Source organism: Acomys russatus, chromosome 16 (assembly GCF_903995435.1).
Source record: "Acomys russatus chromosome 16, mAcoRus1.1, whole genome shotgun sequence".
NCBI lineage: Eukaryota > Metazoa > Chordata > Mammalia > Rodentia > Muridae > Acomys > Acomys russatus.
The window spans coordinates 42,838,757-42,863,225 of record NC_067152.1 but is presented as its reverse complement, the minus strand read 5'-3'; the positions used below and the strand labels follow the sequence as shown (position 1 = coordinate 42,863,225).

The following is a 24,469-nucleotide window of genomic DNA, read 5'->3' as shown; positions in this document are numbered from 1 at the left end:
AAAGACGTGCTCAGCTCTGAGGGGCTGAACAGGGCCACTTTTGAATGGCCTTAAGGGGACCAGATCTTCAGCCTGGGACATGGCTGCGACTCAGATAGTTCTACAAACACCTCTGGGCACATGTGGGCTGTTGAGTGAAGCGTTTTCTTGGAGGCTGTCAGCAAAACCGCCATCTGGGGCACGGAGAGAGGGAGGGGGAGAGGAGGAGGGAGAGGGAGAGGAGGAGGGAGAGAGGAGAGGAGGAGGGAGAGAGGAGAGAGGAGAGAGGAGAAAGAGCAGGGGTGTCTTCAGGTCCTTTGACTTGGAGCTGGGAAGCCCTGACTGGATGCGGCACGGATGCAGTAACTACAGCCCTGGTGTGCTGTCTAGAAACAGCTTCCACACACAGGAAATACATGGCAAGGGGCCAGAGGCCCAAGCACAGCCCAGGGGGCTCACAGGCCACGCCAGGCTGCTGTGTAATCTCTCTGCATGCTTGTTGCCATGCCACGGCCCTTACACAGTTCAAGTCATACAGCCAGCCACACAATGCCACAGAGCAACATCAACACATGATTCCACGCCCGTCTCACTCACGGCCATATGGGGTTGGCACACATCTTTAGACACTCTTACCACCTACACACAGATCCCGTGCCCTTCTCTAGGGATCAACCACCTGCAGCTTCCAAACAGCTTTGTAAGAAACATGCTTTTCCCACAAAAGCTGTAAAGCAAGGCTCTGCTCAAACAGCAGGCTTTGGGAAGTCGGGAACCAGGAAAAAAAAAAAGAGAGAGAGAGAGAGACAAACCAGTCCCAGCCCCTGATCTGCTTCTATGAAATGCTGATGGGACAAGTGAAGCTCTCCTGCCTGACCCCAGCAGCGCCCCACCACCTCATGCACACACAACACCTGCACACACCCACAACATCCACTGATACACCCAAGGCCACCACAAGCCATGCGCCACCCTGGAGAGCATTGCTGGAGTCTACATTGCCACGCTTCCAAAGGCAAGTGTGACCTACTGCTTCCAAACACCCTGCTGAGAGCTGAGGACCCTGGGTGCTGAGGGCTGAGGACCCTGGGAGCTAGAATGACTGAGGATGCTTGGTGCTGAGGACTGAGGACCCTGGGTGCTAGAATGACTGAGGACTTTGTGTGCTAGGACTGAGGACCCTGGGTACTGAGGGCTGAGGACCCTGGCTGCTAGGAGGACTGAGGACCCTGGGTGCTAGAATGACTGAGGACCCTGGGTGCTAGAATGACTGAGGACCCTGGGTACTGAGGGCTGAGGACCCTGGGTGCCAAAGCCTGAGGACCCTGGGTGCTAGGAGGGCTGAGGACCCTGGGTGCTGAGGGCTGAGAACCCTGGGTGCTAGGAGGACTGAGGACCCTGGGTACTGAGGGCTGAGGACCCTGGGTGCTAGGAGGACTGAGGACCCTGGGTACTGAGGGCTGAGGACCCTGGGTGCTAGGAGGGCTGAGGACCCTGGGTGCTAGGAGGACTGAGGACCCTGGGTGCTAGGAGGGCTGAGGACCCTGGGTACTAGGAGGACTGAGGACCCTGGGTGCTAGGAGGGCTGAGGACCCTGGGTACTAGGAGGGCTGAGGACCCTGGGTGCTAGGAGGGCTGAGGACCCTGGGTGCTAGGAGGGCTGAGGGCCCTGGGTACTAGGAGGGCTGAGGACCCTGGGTGCTAGGAGGGCTGAGGACCCTGGGTGCTAGGAGGGCTGAGGACCCTGGGTACTAGGAGGACTGAGGACCCTGGGTGCTAGGAGGACTGAGGACCCTGGGTGCTAGGAGGTCTGAGGACCCTGGGTGCTGAAGACCCTGGGTGCTGGAGGGCATGGAGCTGCCCACCTACAGAAGGAAAAACAGGGAAAGAATTTCCCCACCCCCAAGTTCACGGACCAGAAAAACTTTGCTCTGAAAAATATCAAAAGATTTGAAGAGGAGAAAAGAGGAAGCGATGTTTAATGGTGGCGTGTTGTTGGGTGCGAGGAGCCTGACAGCCCCTCCTGGGCCCTGAGCACCTGCTCAGGAGTGGGCTGGCTCAGCCCCAGGACCGATGCTCCTGCTGGCTGCCAAGTCCTCAGAGGAAAGGGCCCTCAAGAGCTGTCCTGAATCCACAGGCCACCTCTACTAACAGGGAGCCGAGAGGACTCCGGTGCAGCTCAAGGGCTGCCTGCTGCAGCTTTCCGTTCCGTGGAGGAGGCGGCTCGTCTCTGCAGGATGTCATACAAGTCATTCACTAGTGGACAAGGTGGAGTTGGTTGGAAATTTTTTGCATCAGCATCTGAGACCAGTCAGTCTCTTATTGTAGATAAACTACTTTTCTTTTGAGAGCCCTTGTGCTCCGGTTTGATTTTGTGCACGCTGTATACAAAATCTATGGCTATTGAGTTAAAGTTAGGGGTGGAGTTAGAACTACCTGTCGATAGTCTGGGGAGTGAGTGACTATGTACCATCTGGAGAGCTAGCTGCTATCTAGAGGGTTAGGAGCCAGCCATCCTGGGGTGGGTGGAGCAGGTGGTCGTGGAGGAAGAAGAGGAGGAGGAGGAGGAGGAGGCAGCGGCGGCCCTCGCACTGGGCACAGGCTTCGGTGCACTACCTGGATATCATGGAGCTGGAGTGCGACTGGCTGGACGAGGTGGTGGCAGCACTCAGCTGGGAGAACCCGCTGTGGCTGGACTCGAGGCTGGTCATGGAGCCTCTGCAGATGAAATCAACAGAGAACCAGGACTGAGGAGCTGCCAGAGCTACTCAGGTGCCCACAATGCCTGCTGGACCCCCAACTCAGCTCCATCTGCTTCTCCCACATCAGCACCTGCTAGCAGGGATGGGACATGAATATCCCACTGGAGGAGTCCATGACCTGTGGTTTGCCCACAGGTGACACTGCACGAAGCAAACACCAGGGCTATACCCCCTCTCCTGATGCCCACAGAGGCCCCAATAGTGAACGAGCAGCACCCCCTGCCAGAGCCGCCCTCTCAGGCACCTACCTGAAATCCTCAGACCCGATCACTTCTGTGTAGTACATCACCTTGCACTTGTGGGAGGAGACCTGCAGAGAGGCCAGCACATCATCCACGCGGGGCAGGTTGGTGGCGGCACATGCTGGCATACTGTGAAATTTCCACTGCAGGATGTAGAAGCCTGGCCACCTGGTCACATGGGACCCCTGCAACATCGAGGAGCATCAGCAACTCAGGACAGTCTGCCAATCTTCAAACAGGTCTAGACAAGCTCCAAGGGGAAGGGTATCCTCAGAGCTCGCCATGAGCAAACAGCCTAATGATGTCCTTCCACCCACTGAATGTGGCCTGTGCTATCACCTCTGCCAGGTGCTCGGAAGGTAGGATGTACCGTGCCTACTGCCCTCAGCAGGGTCTGTCTCTCCAGAAGAGATGTCTGGGCCAGGGAACAGCTTCTCTGTCACTCTCCTGTCACCTCCCCAGCACACTCTGTCCCAATAGTATTTTCCATTCTGGATTAAAGATTCAGAGGCAGAGGAGCTGGAGAGATAGCTCAGAGGTTAAGAGCACTGTCTGTTCTTCCAAAGGTCCTGAGTTCAATTCCCAGTGGCTCACAACCATCTATAATGAGATATAGTGTCCTCTTCTGGCAGACAGGCACACATGTGGGCAGAATACTATATAAATAATAAATAAATAAATATTTTTCCCCCTTTGGTTTTTCAAAAGGGTTTCTCTGCATAGTCTTGGCTGTCCTGGACTCACTTTGTAGACTAGGCTGGCCTCGAACTCACAGAGATCCACCTACCTCTGCTTCCCGAGTGCTGGGATTAAAGGCGTGTGCCACCACCACCCAGCCCAAATAAATAAATCTTTAAAAAAAAAAAAAAAAAGGTCCAGAGGCAGAGCCAGTTCCAATGACCAGTACTTCTAAGATGGGTGAAGATTCCTAAGCTGCCTCAAAGACCACTGATGCACTGGCAGCCTGTGTCTGGAAACCACAGAGTTAGCGAGAGCAGGTGGCCACTGTGCAGGCCAGCGGCACTGCAGGGGTGAAAGGAGGCATTTACTGGTAGAGGTGCTGTGGGAGCCAGCACAGAGGGAGAGAGCCACCCGGGGCCAACATAAATACAGTATAGTGCTGACCTGTTCTTAGTGAGAGCTGGCAGCGCCCTCTGTATTTGTCCCTCTTGCTTCTGTCTATGTGACTTTCCTCTGGAGGCAAAGCCACGTCTAGTCACACATCAGTAAAGTCACCTGAAGCCCAGAGGAGTGTCTACAAAGCACGTCTTCCTGTCACGCTGCACTTGGGTGCAAACACTCCTGGGGAAACACACCCTTTTCTACGTTCATCGCTCTGCTCTCAGGCCTCTCCTTCCACTGTGCCCTGGGTGTCCTGAGTCTTCCTGGCTGTGGACCAGACGCCTCCTTGGCAGGACAGCGGGAGCAGCGGCGTGGAGCGCAGGCTTACCTGCACGCTCTCTCCCTCTTTGCAGATCAGAGGGGACTCCACCATGCTGTAGTCCCGGCCCAGCTGCCAGACTTTGTCTATGAGCTGCACGTTGTTCCCGCCTGGAGAAGTGATGCTGTGGGCCCCCAGCGAGTCCTTTTTGGGTGGCTGGGGAGACCTCTTGGAGTGATAAATATTAAAGACGATGTCCCCTTTGCACACGTCAAAATCCCAGGTGATCACTGAGGCGGCGTCCACAATCTGAATGAGAATCTGGGGAAAGACGTCCGGTCAGCGACAATCTACCACACAGGCTGCAGCTTGGGCAGGGATGGCCCTCTAGGGATGTGTGCTCAGATGTGCCAGCTGGCAGATGGCAGGATAGATTGACTGGCAGCTCTCTTAGCCACAGGTCACTCAACCATCTAGATGCCCACCTAGCAACCTACCCGCCATTCTCTCAAACAGTGTTCCTGCTGGGCATTACCTACGAGCCAGACAGTCCTGTGTGGAAGAGTCCCACTTTTCCTCTTCCCAACACAAGTCAGGAAAACTTACAAGCATGGACATGGGAGTCAGTGGACTGCCTCAAGCTAGGAAGCAGTGACAGGCCCTAAAGAGGGGACAGAGCCTAGCACAGTGCCTGCTGCCTGCACAAGGCTGGTACAGGAAATCATGGCAGACAAGGTGGTGGAGAGATCAGCTGTGCCCTGGGGGTGATGGTCGAGAGTACAGAGCGCCAATCCCAAACCTGGAATTTATTCTGCATCAATATGCAGTGTCACCGAGGGAAGAAGCAGGCATGTGAGGAGGAGGAGGCTGCAGAGCAGGAGCAGCTGTGCAACCCCTCCATGACCCTCTCAAGGTCAGACAGCAGACCCAGGAGGCACAGTGGCCCCTCTCAAAGCAGAAGGTGGCACTAGAGGGTGCAGCACATCTCTTCATCAAAACAGTGCCCCAAGGGCAGACCTATCCAGGACAGGGCAGCAGGGACTGTGAAGTCAGCCTTGACTCTAGGCAGCAGGCCTCTGATGTGACCTGACTTACACCCCAACGCAGAAGGATGCTGTTGCTGTTTCAACATTGACGGGTACTTTGTGACAAAAGGCAAACACTGTGAGGCGCTGTGCCTTGCAACAAACACAAGACTGAAGAAAATGAGGGCTCCTCCACCCCAGTTTGCCCCCCAAGAAAGAAATGAAGGCAAGTGATTCTTGGGACAGTCAATGAACCACAGTTCCCTGCAGGGGACTGGACCATGAGGGAGGGAGGCACACAGGATCTGGGCCTGCCTGTTGTCACACAGCCCTAGGAGCCGTTTTTGCGTGCCTCTATGTAGCTTCTACGTATCGGTCAGCTGTCTGGGAAGACATATCACCCATGACACTGGCAAGCTGCTGAACAGGGGATTGCCCCAGCAGAAAGTCATCAGCAAAGCCAGTGCTACACTGACGGATGGGCCTGCTCTGTAGAAAGTGCTGCCTCCCACCAGAACACTGAGCACACGCCTGCCCTAGAGCTAAGCAAAGGGTGAGGTAGCCATGCTCACGCCACAGGGACAGGCAAGAGGGACAAGTCAGACAGGGACACTGCTGTTTCTGCACCTGCTACCATACGCTCTGCTGCCAAGAAGGAAAAAAGATGTGCTCACTTCTCCTCCTCCCACCAGACATCCGCAAGCCAGCAAAGACTAAGACACAACAGAGCCTAGCCAAGGAAAACTACTGAGCAAAACCAGTTCCATAAAACTAACTAAACCCAGGAGCTGGAAACCACCTCCCAGGCAGGAGTCGTTCTGCTCCGGTCAAGGGTCTCCAGAGAAACAGTGCTGGGCTAATCTGCTTTCAAAGTCCTCTGATCAGACAGCAGCGTGTCCTGAGCCAGCTCCGCAGTGACGCCACCCCTGCCCTAAGACTAGGGAAAGGAGCCAAGGGTCTAAGGGAAGCCCTGCCGCCAGGTGGCAGGTGAGGGCGAGCCAGAGGGTGGGTACCTCGTGCGGGGCTCCTTTGAACACGCTGGCAGACTGGTAGATGGTCTCCGTCCAGAGCGTCAGGTCCTCGTTCTCCAGCTCCTCTGCAGTCCTGTACAGGGACTTGGGGACCAGTCCACCCTCTGGCACGTCACACTGGGAAGGTAAACATGGCAGTGAGAAAGAAGCCTGTGGAAGGCAGGCAGCCTGTCAGCCCACACGCCCACCTCCTGGAGCAGCTGAGAAAATGGAGAACACTGGCGTTCTTAGCACATGGTCTGTAGCACTTAGCAGAGTCTCTGTAAAGGCCACGTAAATATATGTGTTTTCACTGGACTAAATGAAAGCAAGCTGAAGCTGCTTTAGCACAGGAGGCACACTAATACGCGTGAGCTACAGAACTCAATCACTGGATGATTTACATGAGAATTAAAGAGTTTATAGACGCAGTATTTAGTTAGGCAGTCTTTTCCCAACAGCCACAGAAGTTATAATCGCCCGGGGGGGTGCAGCTCAGCAGCGCAGTGCCTGCCTAGTATGCACAAGGCTCTTGGTTTCAACCTTCAGCACCACAAAAAGAGAAAGAAATTATAGTCAAGATAAAATAAAGACAATTTCCTATGTAACGCAGGACAACGATCAATGAATCAACCAAAAATTAACAAAGAATTACCACTTCTTTTGACTTTACTTTAAAAAGCTAAATTGAGTTAGAATTTATTCTTTTTTTATTTATTTTTTAATTTTTATTGTATGTGCAGGTTTTGCCTGCATGTATGTCTGTGGGGGGGGGGTGTCAGATCCCCTGGAACTGGAGTTATTGACAGTTGTGAGCTGCCATGTGGTACTGGGAACTGAACCCAGGTCCTCTGATAGAACAGCCAGCGCTCTTAACTGCTGAGCCATCTCTTCAGCCCCTAGAACTTGTTCTTATTGTAAATGCTCTAACTGATCTTAATAAAATAAACTCACATTCGGTGCATAAGCTCTAAGCACGCCCTCGATCATCAATCTGGAAGCAACTCCACAGAAAATGAGATTACAACCCTTAGCTTGTAGCACAGGACCAGTGGGACAATGTCCCTGCAGTTACCTGAAGCCACAAGCCTTGGTGTGGAACAGGCGTGCTATCTGAGCCTTCTCAGCGGGAGCTCAATGCCCTCTGTTCACAGGGAAGGCAACTGAACTCAGAAAAGGCCTCTCTGATAGGCAGCCTGCCCTCTGTTCACAGGGAAGGCAACTGAACTCAGAAAAGGCCTCTCTGATAGGCAGCCTGAGCAGCCACTGGGGAGAGTCGAGAGCAGGCCACAGGAGGCCTCAGCCTGACTGACACATCAGAGCATTGGCATACAGCGTAAGAAGGTGTGACTAACAGCTGTGGGCTGAGCTTTCCTCTATCTCAATCCTTGTCATAACTGCCCAGGGTGGCTAGTTTCTCCCATGACAACAGTCATGGGTGCCACTGCCCCGCCTGCATTCCAACGCTGACTGTGGTCACTGTGGTTGCATCTCACTTGCTCTTTGTACTGCGATGACGTCTTTAGTCTCCCTCACAGGACTGGAGCTCAACTCTTCTGTTTACTAAACTCCTCAAACCACACTGAAAGCTCTTCAGCTAAACTCACCAGCCAATCCCAGGGCACACACATCAGAAGACTAATGTCACTGTCATGTGTGACTAGCGAGCCTGGAGAGAACATTGACTCCCTGTTGCTTCCTGTGGGCTTCCATTCCCTGACCCCTCAAGTCAGGCTGCTGGTGTGAGCCTCTACGCTCCGGCACTGGACTCCTGCACCACAGTGCAGGGTTTGCAAGCAGAGGCCTCTGGCTAATTACTCATCACCTCTTTCTTAAAACCCCAAACCTACAAAAGAGAGAAGCAATTCTACTTTTCAACTTTAAACAGTATATTGGTTTATTTATGTCAAGGAGAAATCGTCTTTGGAGATGATGCAACATCTTACAAGTGTTTTTATTGTTTTTGTTTTTGTTTTTCTTTTTCGAGACAGGGTTTCTCTGTGTAGCCTTGTCTGTCCTGGACTCACTTTGTTGACCAGGCTGGCCTCAAACTCACAGCAATCCACCTGCTTCTGCCTCCTGAGTGCTGGGATTAAAGGCATGAGCCACCACTGCCCAGCTACAAGTGTTTTTAAAGGCTGAGGAGATGGTTCAACAGATGAGGTGTTTGTCATGCCACCGCGAGGACCAGTGTTTGGGTCCCCAGCACCTCTGTAAATGCTGAGTAGGCAGAGAAGCCCATATGTAATCCCACCTCATGGGATGTGGAGGGGAACCTGGAGCAAGCTGGCTAGATGGACACGCCTTACTGAGTCCTGGGTTCAAACGAGAGACCCTGCCTCAGTTAACAAGATGAAGAGCAACTGAGTTAACCTTGGGCCTACACACTGATCCACACACTGACGCACACATTCACTCACACAGCTCATACCAGAGTCATGTAAAGCGGGGTAGTTCTGAAACATGCACAACTCCTCTGAAGCAGTCAAGAGAGTCACATAAGGCTGAGCGAATAAAGGAAGCTGGGCTGCACGGGACCCTGTGACAATTGCTGCAAAGTGCTAATGTAAATGTGCAGCATCAGCAAAGTCCCCAGTGGCTCAGCCCAGGTCAGCCCCGGCTACAGTGTTATTCAACTACATAACACCCATAACACAACCAAAAGGTCGGAGAACCTAGTGCCACCCAGTGCCATGGTGACGTGTGCACCTCCCTGCCGGTACATACCATGCACTCCCCACTCAGGAAATCTGGAATAATCTCTTTATCGATGTAATCCAGCAGGCCTCCGGGGCCCTGGTAGTCATTTCCTGCGTAAATGAGGAATTTCCTTCTGGTGTTGTCATCAATAAATGGACTAACCTGCAAGAGAGCAGACAAAATAGTGACGTCATCTGCTGAGCCGTGACAGGCAGAGACTGAGCCTGCGCTGTGACATCATGCACAGGTGGGGTGGCGGGTCGCAGCTTTCACATACTTTGTAAAGTCTACTGGCCAAGCACTAGGGTCCTCAGGAAAACCCCACTTCCTTCCCTCTTAAAGAACCAGACGCACTTAGTATCTGTGTTTACTTGCTTTCTCCTGCCTAGCGGAGGCTTCAGTGGGAGGTGTACGCTGAGCATGCCTGGCTAGCTGCAGAATGACATGTAAACCCACCAATGTCCAGAGGACAGGGAAGACCCTAGGGGCTCGGAGGATGAGGAGGCGGCCCAGCGTCTCTGGGTAGTTGGCTTCCACCACCTCGATGATGCGCAGCAGGGCTTTGACTCCAGGTCTCCACAGATGGCGCATGTTCAGGCCTTCGAGGTCCACCAGGCAGGTCCACGAACTATAGGGTGTGTGAAGATGTGTTTTATTTAAAAGATGGTACTTTGCAAATGGGGTCCTACTTCATTTTCTTCTGATGTAAAAGTCATTTACAGCCATTCCCAACATACCAGTTTTTAAAAATTACAGTGCAGCGAGCGCCTATTCCTAGCTCTGTGTATGAAACACGACTTTCAATGTGAGAGGAATAAAGCCTGAACCAAGGCAGAGACCTGATGGATAGCAGCAAGTCTTCCAACTCTAGAAACCCCAGTGCCCAGGAAGCAGAGGCAGGAAGGAAGATCAGGAGCTCAGGGGCAGCCTGGGCTAATGAGACCTTAGTCTGAAAACCCCACTAAACAACCAAGAGCCCCTTTCAGACCTGCTCAGTGCCGAGCAGGCAGGTGCCACCTCCCAGCCTGTCATCCAGGCAGACCCCTGGCGTTTGATACAGAGTGTGACCAACAGTAACTACAATATGCACAGGTCTAACTGCCTCAGGACCCCAGCATGCCCTGGTCTGGTAGAGCCGACACTGCTCAGCCTGTCAGTCACAGCCCCTTTTCTCTGAGACAGGCTCTCATGCATAGCTCAGGCTGGCCTTGCACTGTGTGCAGTTGGAGATGACCTTGAACTCTGGATCCTCCTGCCTCCTTTCTCTGGAACCATCATGCCTGGCTTTTCTTTTCTAAAATGTTTTTTTCTGCCTATTTTCAGAACAGCATTCCACAGTCAGAAGTTGGTTCATGAAAAAGAACTGGGGGTTGGGAGAAGGAAGAAAACAAAAACCAAAACCAAAACCAAAAAACCCCACCAGGCAAGCCACCTGTAGCCCTGGCTCCTAGGACCACACAGACTGGCCCCTCGGGGTGACAAACACCGAACCTTGGCACTCACCTTACCACCTGCTTTTCAACCTTCTAGATCATGTTGTAAACGGTCAACTATATTAGACTGTGGTGCCAAAGGTCAAGTAAATGTATTTAGTGCCTGTTCTTAGCGCTGAGAAGAGACCAGGCCCCACCCACCTGATCGGCCGGCCAAAGACTTTAGTGTTTTCCTCGCATCGTCTCAGGCCTTCTTCGTTTATGGAAAGAACCTGTAAGCAGAGGCCATCACGGTGGCAGGGTCAGTCCCGAGACGAACGTGACCCCAGACTCACTGAGGAGAACAGGGCAGGATGGCACAGGCCCCCTCCTCACACCCCACAAGGCAACAACAAATATGCACTTGCAGAAAACAAACGGCAGCATCAACGGCAGAGAAAGCAGACGGGCCAACGAGAGCACCAGCCCAGGGAGTCACCTGAGTAGGGAGCACTGGCGTGGGGGTGTCTGCAGAGCAGGCTTGTCTGCGACAGTAGGAGAGGGGTGAACAGAGAGGGACAGAGAGACAGAGAGTGTGTGTATGAGAGTGAGTGTGAGTATGCGTATGTGAGTGCCTGTGTATGTGTGAGTGTATGTGAGTGTGTGAGTATGAATGTGTATGTGAGAGAAAGCATGTGAATGTGTATGATATGTCTGAGTGTGTGTGAGATTGTGTGTGAGTGTATGTATGTGAAACTGTACGAATGTGTGCGTGAGTATATGTGTGTGTGTGTGAGTGTGTGACACACATGGCTGAGGCACAGGTACCTGTAAGAATACATAGCAAAGCCAGGCATGGTGGCACATAGCACTCAGCGAGGCAGAGGCAGGCAGCCAGGGCTACACAGAGAAACCTTGTCTCAAAAAACCAAAAAAAAAAAAAAAAAAAAGAATACATAGCAACACAAGAGCTGTGAATACTGGGGAGATGGGATTTGCTTTTCTAAGTCTTAGCGGAGAACAGGTCCTTCTCTGGGCCAGGGGTGCAGTAGATTTGGAGAGATACAGAGGTGTCCTGGAATCAAGAGGTCAGCAGTCTATGAAAGAGGCCATCAGCCTGTAACAGGCAAGGCCAACAGAAAGAGATCTGGCGAGAGCGGTGATGTGAGTGAGCGCTCTAGGCTGAGGTGGCAGGAGCTGTCTCCTCAGGCTTGTGTTGTGCGTCTTCCTCAGATCCTTTACGCAGAGCACATCTCCCCAGGTGTGGAGCACTGCATGAGCATCCCAGCAGCCAGCTGTGGGGGCCAGGGCTGCGGGCAGCAAGGGAGCCTCACGCGGCACTTACGTATCGCAGCAGGGCCTCCTCTCCGAGCGCTCGCACCAAGCCTTTGGTGTCCATCTGCCCCAGCCTGAGCACATACAGAGGCCGCCCATCTGTAAGGAAGGTGGGAAGACGCTGTGATGAGTGAATGGCAGGACAAGCCACTCTCACAGCATGCTTCCCTGTGCTGGAGCATGAGGCTCTGGCCTACTCTGAGGAGGAGACTGGCTTCTGTGTGAGGATTGCATTGGGAGAGGCAACACATCTCCGAAACAAATACAAAGGGAAAAAGGGTCAGCTAATAGCAACTGACAGGTCCTAGGGTTCACGTTGCTAGCAGGGCCAGGCCAAGTGGGACTGAGCTGGGGTGTAGCCTGCCTGACTTCCCCCAACCTGTGTGACCATGGGTGCTGCTAAACAGGGGACGTGAGCACAGCCAAGTATTTTCTATGAATACAGTTTTGTCCAGGTTTCTTAAAAGCCAGCCTTCCTCAATAAAGACACATATCTGGAGACCCTTAAGTTCCACAGCAGCACACGCTGTGTCTGTGGCTCCCTAGCCTGGAGGGCCAATGAGCAGGCCACCTACCTCACTCTAGAACCTGTCACCATCCATCAGAGTAGAGAAGCTCCTGGGCCAGAGTGCACCCTGCTGTGATGGCCCTGCACCCTGCAGTGATGGGCCTGCACCCTGGCCAGGCTGGAGGGCAGCACTGAGATCAGCCTCCAAACACACCAAGTCTGCTGTCCTCCTGCTGGGACCAACATCTGTCCCTGCAGAACGCCCCCACCCCCACCCCCGCAGCCCACTGTGTAGCTCTGGCTAGCTTAGACCTCACTCCACAGATGAGGCTGGCCTTGAACTCACAGGGACCCCCTCCTCCTGTCTCTCAAGGAGCAGAGCTGTAAACATTCACCTGGCTCTGCTGACAGTTGTTAATCTGCTGTTTATGACAGTCTCACTGATAACCCTAGCTGTCCTGGAACTCACTGTATTGTCCAGACTGGTTTCAAGATCCACCTGAGTCTTAAATGCTGCATAAGCCAGCACAGCTGGCCTGTCAATATCTTACTGCCAAAACTTTTTAACCTCTCAATGAGTATTCTATGTCCAATAAGAATAAAGCCATGAAAAATAAATAAATAAATAAATAAATAAATAATAAAGCATGGACATTGCAATGTCTCTAGCACGTCTCTGCATCCAAGAGCCTAGGGCAGGAGGACCTTGGTTCAAGGCTAGCCTATACTCCATAAAGAGCCTCCTTGTCAAGCAGAAACTCAAAAGTTACTGTGACCTTAAGTATACACAATATTAAAAACAAAATCAATAGATTAGTGATTTAAAGCCTCTGTCAGCTATTTAAAGTTCAAGGCTAGCTTGGGCTACATGAGACTTTTTCTCAAAAAATAAAAACAAAAGCAAAACTTAATATAGCTACAATTAATCTGAAGAACTACATTCACAAAGTTTAAAAAAGCCAAGATGTCCAGGAGTTTTTGATCTGAAAGGACATGTTCGAAGGCAGGAGGACCAGTGTCCAGGATCCCTGTCCTGTCTGCAGGGCCACATGCCCGCTCTGCACAGCTAGCCGGCTCTGGGCCAGCAGAGGGAACAATCAACAGTGCTGTGAGGCAGGTGAGGGAGCGGGGGCCGTTTCCTGGGACCGCTTCTTCCAGAGGTGGCTGGCGTGCACTGTGCTGTGCCTCAGGCCTCAGCAGAGCCTTTCTCTACTGTCTGTGGCAGGGCCTGGGCTAGGCAGCTGTCGGCCACTATAAAGGTGGAGATCACTCTGCGCTGTCAGCACTGTGCCACACACAGCAGTGTTTTCTCAACCAAACTCTCCAAGAACAGAAGGCAAGGCACTGGGCCCACTTCCAAAGCCTGGCTGTGCAGGCTGAGGTGTGAATGGGCTTCCAAAAGGGTCTCGCCAGCCAGTCATGTGGTGAGAAGGGCCCCACTCACCTTCACAGCAGGGCCACAGGATGCCATATAGGGTGACGCGTAAGACAGTGCAGAGGTCACCATGTCAGGCTCACCCTACCTTTGTCATGGTGATGCCAGCCTCCAGCGTAGTAGTCCTGAAGGACCTGGGGTGGAGTCCAGGTGTCTAGGATGTAATCCACCTGGTGCTGTTTCCGCCAAGTTAGAGACTGGCACATGATCTCTCTGGCCTTATCGATATTAAAATCCCGGGCACGCAGAAACCGCAGAATATGCTCATCCTTTGGGATCTGAGAAGAGAGGTTTCTGAGCATCGGGGGGGAGGGGGGTCCTCTGGGGAAGGCCCAAACCCACCCCGCCAACGGTGAGCCACCCCATTGACGGCTGAGAAGCAGCGCTCCTGGGTCGGCGCGGCTTGGGCAGAGTGCTTTCCTAGCATCAACACGACCATGGGTCTATGCCTTGCACTGCCCCCCCCCAAAACAAGCTGCTGGAAGAGTCACCCCAGGTGCCATTTTAATAAAACTACGATTAATCTGGAGAACCACATTCATGAAGTTCAAACACAGCAGTGCTGCTGTTTTCAGCTCAGCAAAGTAAAGGAGGCATGCCGATGGCTTTTGTCTGCTGCTTGTGTTTTCTGAGGGGCTCACTTTGTAGACACCTGCCTCTGCCTTAACTAAGGACAGATTGACAGACACCAGCACACCTGGCTGCAAACAGGCTCCTGAAACAACCAGCCTCAGTCCTACAGTCTGGCCTCCGTGTGAATTGCAGCAGTACCCAGAACACTTCAGAGGCTGGTGTGGACAGGATGGTGGTGCTGCCACACTTCTCTAGGGTCCACTACCATCAATCCATAGACTGCTTGCCTGATAAAGAACGAGGCTTGGGCTGTGTTCCCAGCCTGCTCTGCTGAGCCAGGTACTTCCCTCACAGCGCCTCATCCATGAATGAGGGTGGCGGGGCCATCAGGGGAGCAGGCCGTGAGTGGGAGCAGTAGCCTCTCAGGCCCCTTCCCAGCCATGTGAGGCAAAGCCGGTACTGATGATGTGGTGCCAACCATTTGAGAAGAATAAAAGTGATACAGAAGTGATTAAGAATGTGGGTGATGGAGTGAGGCAGGGGGCGGCACACACTTGGTGGCTGACACGGAGGGATCCAGAGGGCTTCGCTGTTTGGGGCTGGAGAGGCAGATCAGCAGTTAGACGTGCTATGTAGATGAACATGTGAGCCAAACTCTCATAAACGTAAAATAATTTACAAAAGATGCTCTAGTTTGCAGCTGGAGTAAGACCCCCCCCCAAATAAAGAGGGAGCTGAGCAGACAGCTCATCAGTCGGGGCGGGGCCTGTGCTGTGGGAGGACTCAGGTCCAACTCCCAGCTCTCACAGGGTGGCTCACAACCACCTGTAGCTCTGGTCCCAGGGGATGTGATGCCCTCTTCTGGCCTCTGCAGACACTGCATGCACATGGTGCACAGATATACATACAGGGAAAACACGCACATAAAATAAATAATATTAAAAAACTAACTACCTAAATAAAAATAAATTCTCGCCCTAACAAACTGGTTACCTACATTTCTTTTAAAAGGAAAGGGGTCAGGAGAGAGGCAGGATGGGGCTATGGGTGCTGGATCCAAGTGGTTGGAGTTGCAGTCCTATTTTATCATGCACTGAGCCCCAAGACCTCAGCTGTTCTCCTAACCCTACCTTACTTCCCACAGTGCACTCACCCACAGGGCTATGAGCATTCCAGGAGCCTGGAAAGCACCTGCCACAGCCGTCACTCAGGGCAGCTACTCTTTGTGGCTGGTGCTGCACGCCTGTAAACCTAGGCATGTAAGCCCAACAGAGCAGGCTGGCCATCCGTGATGCCTGGGCCCCTTTAACAAAGTCCACCACTGGCTAGGCATACCAAACAGCCTGTTTCCCATGACTTCAAGGCTGGGAGGCTAGATCTCCCACAGTCTCAGAACCAAAGCTCCTTTGTGATGGGGAACAACCCTCTCCTACACGACAAAGTTATGATATGTGTGTATGAAAGTGTAACACAAGGCTGGTTCCTTTGTATGCTCCAACACGCCTGGCCTCAGCCCCTCAGTACTATGGACACTCTGTACTGCAGCCTGGCATTTCCCGGTTTCTAAGCTAGACCTTTCTGTGAAGTGAAGGAAACACAGAGCTGGTGAGTGAAGGTAACTTAACCCTGCCGTGAGGATCTGGCATCGTAGCAGACACACCGATGGCTTTCAGCCGGGAGGGGCAGGCACAGTGAAGTAGCCTCAGATGAGACTGGAAGGTTCCACGGTCAGCAGCGCTGACCCAGGAGTTGACACTCACTTTGCCCTTGTGTGTCTCCTGGAGCCACTGGCGCAGTCTGATGAGGCAGCTCTCCTGGAGGGGAGTCAGGTCACCCAGGTATCTCTTGATATAGTCAGCATCTAGTTTGTCTGGAACGTGAGGAGCAAGGCGTTACTTACTACGGGCAACACTGAGCCCTCTCTCAGGGCTGGTGTGGGCAGCGTGTGCTGGAGTGGGGGCAGAGCTGGCAGCTACCCTGGCAGTCTTTAGGGAGGCATCACTGATAACCACAGGTAAGCAAGCAGTCTTTAAGATGAGATCCCTGATAAACACAGCGAAGCCGAGCCTCCTTCCAGACCTCCGCCTGTGATTTCAGCACTATGCAGGACGGGCTAACGGCGGAAGCACACAGAGCATGCTCCAGCTCCAACACGGGAAGCGAGTTTACGGACACTGCCCCAGCCAACTGCCTGAGGTGAGCAGAGTGAAAGGAAGGTGAATACATTGTCTCAACAATGGGTCTCAGTGTGACAATCTCCCTCTGTTTTCTGATTTTCTCCCATGTCTTTTAAACTTTTTGTAACTAAGAGTTAAAAGCTTGTGTTCTGTGTGTGTGCTTAGCACACAAACTCTGGGTGCAGCCAGTGTAAATACATTCCCAGCACCCACTCACTAGCTATGTGACCACTACTCTGTGCTTCATGAACCCAAATATGAACCAAGGTTTTCCCAGCCTGAAGGCAGCCATCATTAAAGGAGTAATCCTGTCACTGAGGGCTGAGAGTGGAGCAGGACCACTGTGATGAAGGAGCTGGCGGCAGGACGTATAGTCCTGAAGGGGCCCCAATCCAAACGCCTGGGCAACATCTTCTGGTCTCAAAGAAGGAAAACTAGAAATAACCTCTATTTAAAGAAGAAGACTAGAGCGAGTGTGCTCTGTAAGTGGGGGTTCAGGACAAAGCCAAAGCAGATGAACTTCTTTTCTGTGCACGATCAACTGTCATGAGGACACACGCCTGGCTAGAGCAATGGAGGGGAGAGGCCCCATGGGTCCCCCCCAGCCATGCCAGGCTCACCGTCAGGGGTTCCCACTACGGGTTCAGATGCCGTGCCCGGGCTGCTGAGGCCTTCCCCACTCAGCCCGTCCTTGACAGCAACAGCGTCTGGGACAAGCACAGCTGCAGATGTGGCTTGATTCTTGCTTGACGATAATGTTTCTGATGAGGGTCCCAGAGAGGGCGGGGTCCAGCGGGGCACAAAGGTGATTCCTTCTTCCTCCAGCTGTCGCAGGTAATATTCAATGATTTCTTTCCCCTGTAAGGTAAGACAGATAGAAAGTTAGCATGCATTCAACATGGAGACTTTTGTCCTCACTAGTTTACAAGATGTTACGCAAAAAGGAATCTGGAGGCTGTGGGTGCAGCTCTTTGTGGAATGCTGGCTTAACATGCAAGGCCCTGTGTTCAGTTCCCAGTCCCCCACCTACCCACCCACAGAATACTTCTCACTGGGTGTAGTGGCACACACCTGTAGCCCTAATACTTGGGAGGCTGAGGGAGGAGGATTATGAATTTGAGTGAATATGGAAGTCTTGTTTCAGTAAGTAAACAATCAATTTAAGAAGGCAACTAGCTGTGGCCATCCTCTCAGAGACTCCTACTTGGCTCTTCCACACAACCCCTAGGAAGACACTCGCCTTTTTAATGTTGCTTGTATAATGTTTCATGGCAATTTTTTCCACTGTACTTTCAAAACCGAAGAAGGATTTGATGTCTAAACTTGCAGACTGTTCGAAGCAGGTCCAGTCTTCATTCTCAGGGTGAACCTGCAGGAGAGAGAATCCACGCTCACCACGTTTACCATGGCAACATGACCTGTCTGCTGACCACGACCAGAAGAAACATGTCTAATGACATCACCGCCGTGAGGAAGGAGGAGAGCAGGGCAAAGGTAAGTGACTAACACAGCTTCTCACCTCGGCCCCTTCACCCGCTCACCCCGCAGCTATAGCGGCTCTGCACAGACAAAAGAAAGGCTCACTGCTCAGGCTTCCGGAGAGACACATGAGCCACAGATATGAAAAGCCAGACAGTCACGTGCTACAGGGGAGGCAGTGCTCTGAAGAAGACTGAGCAGGCTTGAAGGGCTAGAGAAACGGCATGGCTGGCTGCAGGGCGCAGCAAGTAGTGGAAAGGCTTGTGCCTGAAGATGGCTGGCAGGGCAGAAACAGGGGGCTGGGAGAACTGTGGGACCCTCTGAAGGGAAGGGGAGATGTTGGTTTGAACCAAGGAGTGACAAGTGTGACACTGGCTCAGGGGATCCTTTGGGTTCTGTGTGGAGGATGGTGCAGGAGGCCAACAGCTGAGGTACAGACCAGGAGTGGCTAATCCTTATGGTCTGGGAACAGACGTTCCTGAAACAGGTATGTGCAGTGACGACCAAGGTGAACAGATGGCTCTAGCTGCAAACACACACAAACCTAAACACACACACTTCTAAAGTGTCAGGAATGGGCCAGAAAAACGCGATCACATTTAAAACCAGTTGGGCTTTGGTACTACATGCCCTTAGCTGAGCACTTGGGAGGCAGAGGCAGATGGACCTTTGTGAGTTCCAGCCCAACACGCTCTACGTAGTGAACTCAGGCCAGCCAGGGCTTCATAGTAAGACCCTGTTTCAAAATACAAAACAAGCTAATTCATCAGGCGTGATGGTGTAGCCCTGTAATCCCAGCACTCAGGAGACAGAGGCAGATAGATCTCTGTGAGTTTGAGACCAGCCTGGTCTACAAAGTGAGTCCAAGACAGCCAAGGCTACACAGAGAAACCAAAGAACATTAATGAGGAGCTGAGTGAAATGGCACACACCTGTAATCCAGCACTCAGGAAGCAAGGCAGGAAGACAGCAGCAAGTTAAGGCTAGCCTAGTCTACATGGCAAACTCCATGACAGCAAAGGGGCACTACGTTTTTGTTCATGTCTCAGAGACAAGAACAATCAGGGCATCAGCTGGCAGCCTTGCCTGTCACAGTAATACAACCCTCCCGCAGTGTTCCACACCAACTCCCCACTGTGCCACTCATCAGAAAGGAGGGACAGCGCTGGTGGTGCACAAAGAGCTGCCCTGTCTTAGTGGCGGTCGCACGTGGCCTCGGAGCCCCAGGAGCAGCACAGGACTCACCGTGTAGCAGCAATGCTCATGGATGACGACCCTGTTGGAGAACGTCTCGTTGTGGGCCTCGATGTGCAGAGTGCGGTCCCGGGAATTCAGGGAGTTTTTCTGGACAAAATAGACGTAATCGACTCCTGCAATCTTTAAAGGAGAGATAAGGAGGGAAAGCACTTATTACACCGTGGCTCAGTGGCAAGCACGCACTCACTTCACAGCCTCCTACAGGGTCCTTCTCCCGCTACCTTCTTCAATAGCCTGGGAGCATCTATATCCAGCTTGCAGCGCCTCTCGATGACATGAACAGCCCCATCTTCACTCTTGAATTCACTGACGGTGTCACTGTCCACGAACATTGGAATCAAAGGACACGTAGGAAATCTCCTTTCATAGGCCTGTGGATACATGACAGTGACAAAGAGGAAATGGCAGCTATCACTGCTGCACCCTCACACAGAAGCATCCTGTCCACAGGCTGCAGCACGGCTGCTGGTCTATGGAAACAGGGAGGACCACGTTCATGGACTGGAAGCTTTGACCTAGTAAGGATGACAACACTGTATATGCAAGTTCAACACGGTGCCAAGGCCCAGCAAGCTCTGTTGTAGCTAAATGAAAGATGATTTTCAAATCTATAGGGAAGGCAAAACACCCCAGCATAGCTAGCATGGCTTTGAAATCAATAAGCAGGAAGGATCGCCTCAACCTGGCAACAAAGAGGAGAGGCAGGGAGAGACAGAACACCAGTGGGCAAACACAGCACACACCCAGCTCAGCTCATCGCTCCCTCTTCTCTTTCGGGTGAGAGGAAGGACCCACGGCTGTGTGCCTGCTAAGCAGCTGTTCAACTGGCTGCACCTCGGGTTCTGCCTACCTCATTTTGGACAAATATAGAAAATGGAAGAAAAAATTAGGATGCTTTTTGCTGTTGTTAAATATTTACCATGATTTAAAACAACAAAGCAACCCCCCCCCCCCCAATAATTAAATCCAATCAGAATGTGAACAAAAGCTAGGCATTATGGTACATGTCTGCAACCCAAATGCTTGGAGGCAGGATTATGGGTTCAAGTCCAGACTGTGCTAAAGAGTGAGACCACCACCTAAAAAAAAAAAAAAGATAGAACACAAAACAAACATCTTCCCAAGGAGCTGGGACACACGGCAAACAACTCTACACAGAAATGAACAGCAGAGAGGCCAGCCAGCAAGAGACACAGACAGAACCACACAGGCGCAACTGTGCACTGTCAGAAACAAAAACCAGCACACACTAAGTGCTGAGGAAGATGCGGACAGAAACATACTTCAGACACTGCTGGCAGGCCTGTGAACTGATGCAGCTACTCCAGAAAGCAGATATGTTTCTCAGAACCAAACCCTGAACACGAAGCCACCACAGCAGCAGCTCCATGGCCTGCAGTGAGTGCATGCACGCACGTGAGCACACACGCTCGCGCGCACACAGAGGGATGACTTTACCTCTGCACATGGAGTGTCCACACCCACAGGGATCCACTTTTACTGCTTGGAGATGGGGTCTCATATATCCCAGGTTGGCCTTAAACTCGCTCTGTAGCTAAGGGTGACCTTGAACTTTATATATACCATTCATGAAAAGACAAAATTAAGGAAACTGAAAACATCACTAGGGGTGATGAGGGGCTTAGGAAGGGGAAAGAAAGAGGGCATGGCTGTAAGAGTGACATATGGCGCACATGGAGTGGCTGGCACCCTCACCCTGATGAGACGCATATTTCTGCCATGTGTTACCCCTGTGGAAATGGTATTGAAGAGCTCGTGGAGACTCACTACTGTGTTATTTTGAATCATGCTAATATATTATGAACGAACAATGACCTCAAAACAAAAATCAAGGGGAAAAAGACGTATGATGTGATTTCTGAGCTCTGTAGGATGCTACTAAGCACCATACTCAGCTAACTCTGCAGCAATTGAGATGAGAACTAGAGACATTGCTGGAGACACGCTTACACCCAAGGCCTCTGTCCAGGCATGGAAACCCCGTACTTGCTCTGCTCTCTGCTTGTTCTGTGAAGAACATACTGCAGGTGACACTCACACAAGACTGGTGGGTGCTGCTCCTCTGTAGGGCTTAACTAAAAACCGGGAGAACAGTTTATGGCGATGTCTCATCTTAAATTAACCACAACCAAACGCAGATTTAAAGAGGAAACGTGTGACAATAGTAAAAAGAAAAAAAAAATTAGCTTAGACTTCCCTGCAAACAAGTGCAGCCCCCAAACAGGGACATGCTGGAAGCACAGCCCACGGTGGAGAAGGTTGCTGCCACTCACCAGCCAGGCTTGCCCATCTGACTGCAGGGAACCTCAGCCAGGAGTGTAGCAGAGCCCTTCCACCTGGGCTGTGGCTAGGACTCAATTCAGTCCCGGCTCTCCGGGATCATGACATTTGTTTTTTAAAAGCTGTAGGTCATATCCGCTGAAGTATGGTTACGAGGCACCATGGAAGGCAGGAAGGGCAGGCAGAGAGTGACCACCACACTGCAGAGGTCCAGGAACATACAGGAGCTTCTGCACAGGAGCTTCTGCAGGAAGCACCAGCCTGGCGGGGCAGCAGTGTGCAGACACACAGGACAAGGCTTGGGTTCAGTGAGGAGCAGCATGTCCCAAAAGGGCAGGGCCCTGCAGCTGTACCCCAAGGGCCAGGGAAGTGGAGAGTCGCAGTCAGCACAGCAGGAACAATGACACTTGGGTCCTAATCTTCTGGCAAGGTCCTCCTTATGGCCAAGGCAGCCCTGCCCTTCTCCTCCTCTTGGGGAAAGGAGGAGGAAGTGCCAAGAGCAATGAGAGTCCCATTTTCAGAAACCGAGCGAGTCATGTGAGGACAGCTTGGCAGAAAGGCAGCCTGCACGTGGCACTGATGGTGCTTACAGTTCTGGCTTCACATGGGCCTCTCCTGTCCTCCAGCCAAACGTACCCCAAGCTCCACGATTGACAATAACTGTCTCTCCATGAACAACCTGCATCTGAGAAGTCCAGCTGCCTACTCAGGTCACTCCATAGACACGCCTCAGGAGGCCACAGCCGAACAAGGAGTGAGCCCAGGGAGGAACTGCACTCTCTGCTCCCAGCAATGCTGAAAGCCCTGTATGAGAAGGGGGCTGGGACTCGGCCCCGCACATTCCATCACTGACAGACCAAGAAATTAAGGACACAAGGGCCCCAAGATACAGCTCTTAAGAAAGAGTGACTAGGAATCTACCAAGAAACGGCAGAGGGAGGCTTTGTCAGCACTTAAGGCAGCCACTTTCAAATACACCATTACGTTCTTGGGGGTTGGGGGCAGTTGAGACAGGGTCTCTGCCTCTGCGGATCTGCCTCTCAAGTGCTGGGATCAAGAGTGTGCACTACCAACCCCGAGCCTTACCATTACCTTCCTGAGGCTGACTGGACCCTACACAGCAGGGCCTGGAACTGAATCCATACTCAAGTCCTTCCACTCCCTAGGAGCCGCCACTCTGTGCCGTCTCGCACATGGCACCCAGGCTCAGGAGAGGCTAAAGGCTCCAGAGACTCCTCTTCAGACCACCTCTCTGTTCCTCCTCCCCTCCTCCCTCCACGCCCCTGCTCCTTCCCATCCTGCCACAGGGCAGAACCAGCCACGGGGCAGAACCAGCCACGGGGCAGGACCAGCCACAGGGCAGGGGCCAAATCCCACTTCTCTTTTCATTCCCAGGAAAATAATGTCTGAAACAAGGTCTGTTAATATTTTTTTGCAGTATGGAATAAAAGTTTCCTAAACTAATCAATGGCTCCAACCTTTGTTTCTCACTCACCATGGCCAGAGTCCTATACCCTGCCAGCACAGGAAACTCCCTTCCAAGGCCATGGGGAAGGAGACTCAAAAGCCTTGGTGACCTCAGGTGACCTCAGTCTTCAAGGCTCACAGGCACCAGTGCCTAGTGTTCAACAGCAGCGGCCTCATGTGAGGTTCCTACTGAGCAGATATGCAGCCCCTGAAGACAGAAGCAAGCCGGTCTCATGCAAAACGTATTTTCCTAGGTCTACCCAACAGAAAAGGCCATAGAGAGGGCCAGGACACAGCACAGTATGCAAATTCAAGCAATCCTCACAACAACAGCTAAGCCATCACCGTCCATGAGAAGATGACCAGAGAAATCCTAATTCCATAAAATTCTACAGTTAGAATTTTTTAAAAGAAAAACACAGGGACAACCAGTAGTCACTAACACGCGCCTTTGATCCCAGCACTCAGCAGGCACAGGTAGGTGGATCTCTGAGTTCGAGGCCAGTCTGGCCTACAGAGTAAGATCCAGGGCAGTCAGGGCTAAACAGAGAAACCCTGTCTCAAACAAAACAAAACAAACAAACCACCCCCTCCCCAAATTAAAAACATGGGGCTAGAGAGATGGCTCAGTGGTTAAGAACACCAGCTGCTCTTGCAGAGGACCTGGGTTTGGCTCCCAGCACCCACAGGGCAGCTCACAACAACCCCAACTCCAGTTCCAGGGGATCCAACACCTTCTGACCTCCGCAGGCACTGCACACGTGTGGCACACAGACATACATGCAGGCACTGCACACGTGTGGCACACAGACATACCTGCAGGCACTGCACACGTGTGGCACACAGACATACATGCAGGCACTGCACACGTGTGGCACACAGACATACATGCAGGCAAAACACCAAGAAACATAAAATAAAGCTTTCAAAATGAAACAAAATGTTAATGTCTTAAAAGACAACAGACTTGTCTGGAAAGGCTGGTGTCCACAGAGACCGGGGACAAAGTGGGGCTTAGGTCTTTCCCTGGGGTAACAATGGCCAGCAATGAACACTGCCTGAGGACAACTGAGGCAGCGAGGCCTGTGCTACCAAGAGCATCACTACCTTACTTTGCAGGTGCGGCTGGGATACATCTCAGTAATTCAGGAGAACAGCCTCTCATGTGCCCACCACAGGCGTGCGGGAGACTGCGGTGGCATTTACTGTTCTTGTTTAGGAGTGGAAAGTTCCCAAAAATAAAAAGCTGGGAGAGTCAACAAACAACAAAATTGGAGAAAACATTTAAAGGAAAAGAAAGCTTTATGAGGGAAACTTCCTCCTCCTCCTCCACTTGTTTTGTTTTTTTGAGACAGTTTCTCTGTGTAGCCCTGGCTGTATTACACCAAGCCAGAGTATACACATACTGACACGAATTAGAGCCAGG

General features: G+C 52.1%; 1 protein-coding gene across 1 annotated transcript in view; it reads right to left on the bottom strand.

Moving 5' to 3' along the window:
• Positions 1–2,524: 2,524 nt before the first annotated feature.
• The window catches only part of Sec14l1 (SEC14 like lipid binding 1), a 45,796-nt gene continuing 23,851 nt past the window's right edge, over positions 2,525–24,469 (bottom strand). The window contains exons 3-16 of the mRNA XM_051159120.1: positions 19,497–19,646; positions 19,264–19,395; positions 17,780–17,908; positions 17,160–17,397; positions 16,123–16,232; positions 13,878–14,067; positions 11,857–11,945; positions 10,734–10,804; positions 9,556–9,727; positions 9,127–9,261; positions 6,403–6,537; positions 4,434–4,685; positions 2,990–3,168; positions 2,525–2,697 (exon numbers count right to left, since the gene is read on the bottom strand). Coding sequence (XP_051015077.1) covers positions 2,592–2,697; positions 2,990–3,168; positions 4,434–4,685; positions 6,403–6,537; positions 9,127–9,261; positions 9,556–9,727; positions 10,734–10,804; positions 11,857–11,945; positions 13,878–14,067; positions 16,123–16,232; positions 17,160–17,397; positions 17,780–17,908; positions 19,264–19,395; positions 19,497–19,646 — 2,088 coding nt within the window. The 3' untranslated portion in view covers positions 2,525–2,591. The remainder of the gene's footprint in view (positions 2,698–2,989; positions 3,169–4,433; positions 4,686–6,402; positions 6,538–9,126; positions 9,262–9,555; positions 9,728–10,733; positions 10,805–11,856; positions 11,946–13,877; positions 14,068–16,122; positions 16,233–17,159; positions 17,398–17,779; positions 17,909–19,263; positions 19,396–19,496; positions 19,647–24,469) is intronic.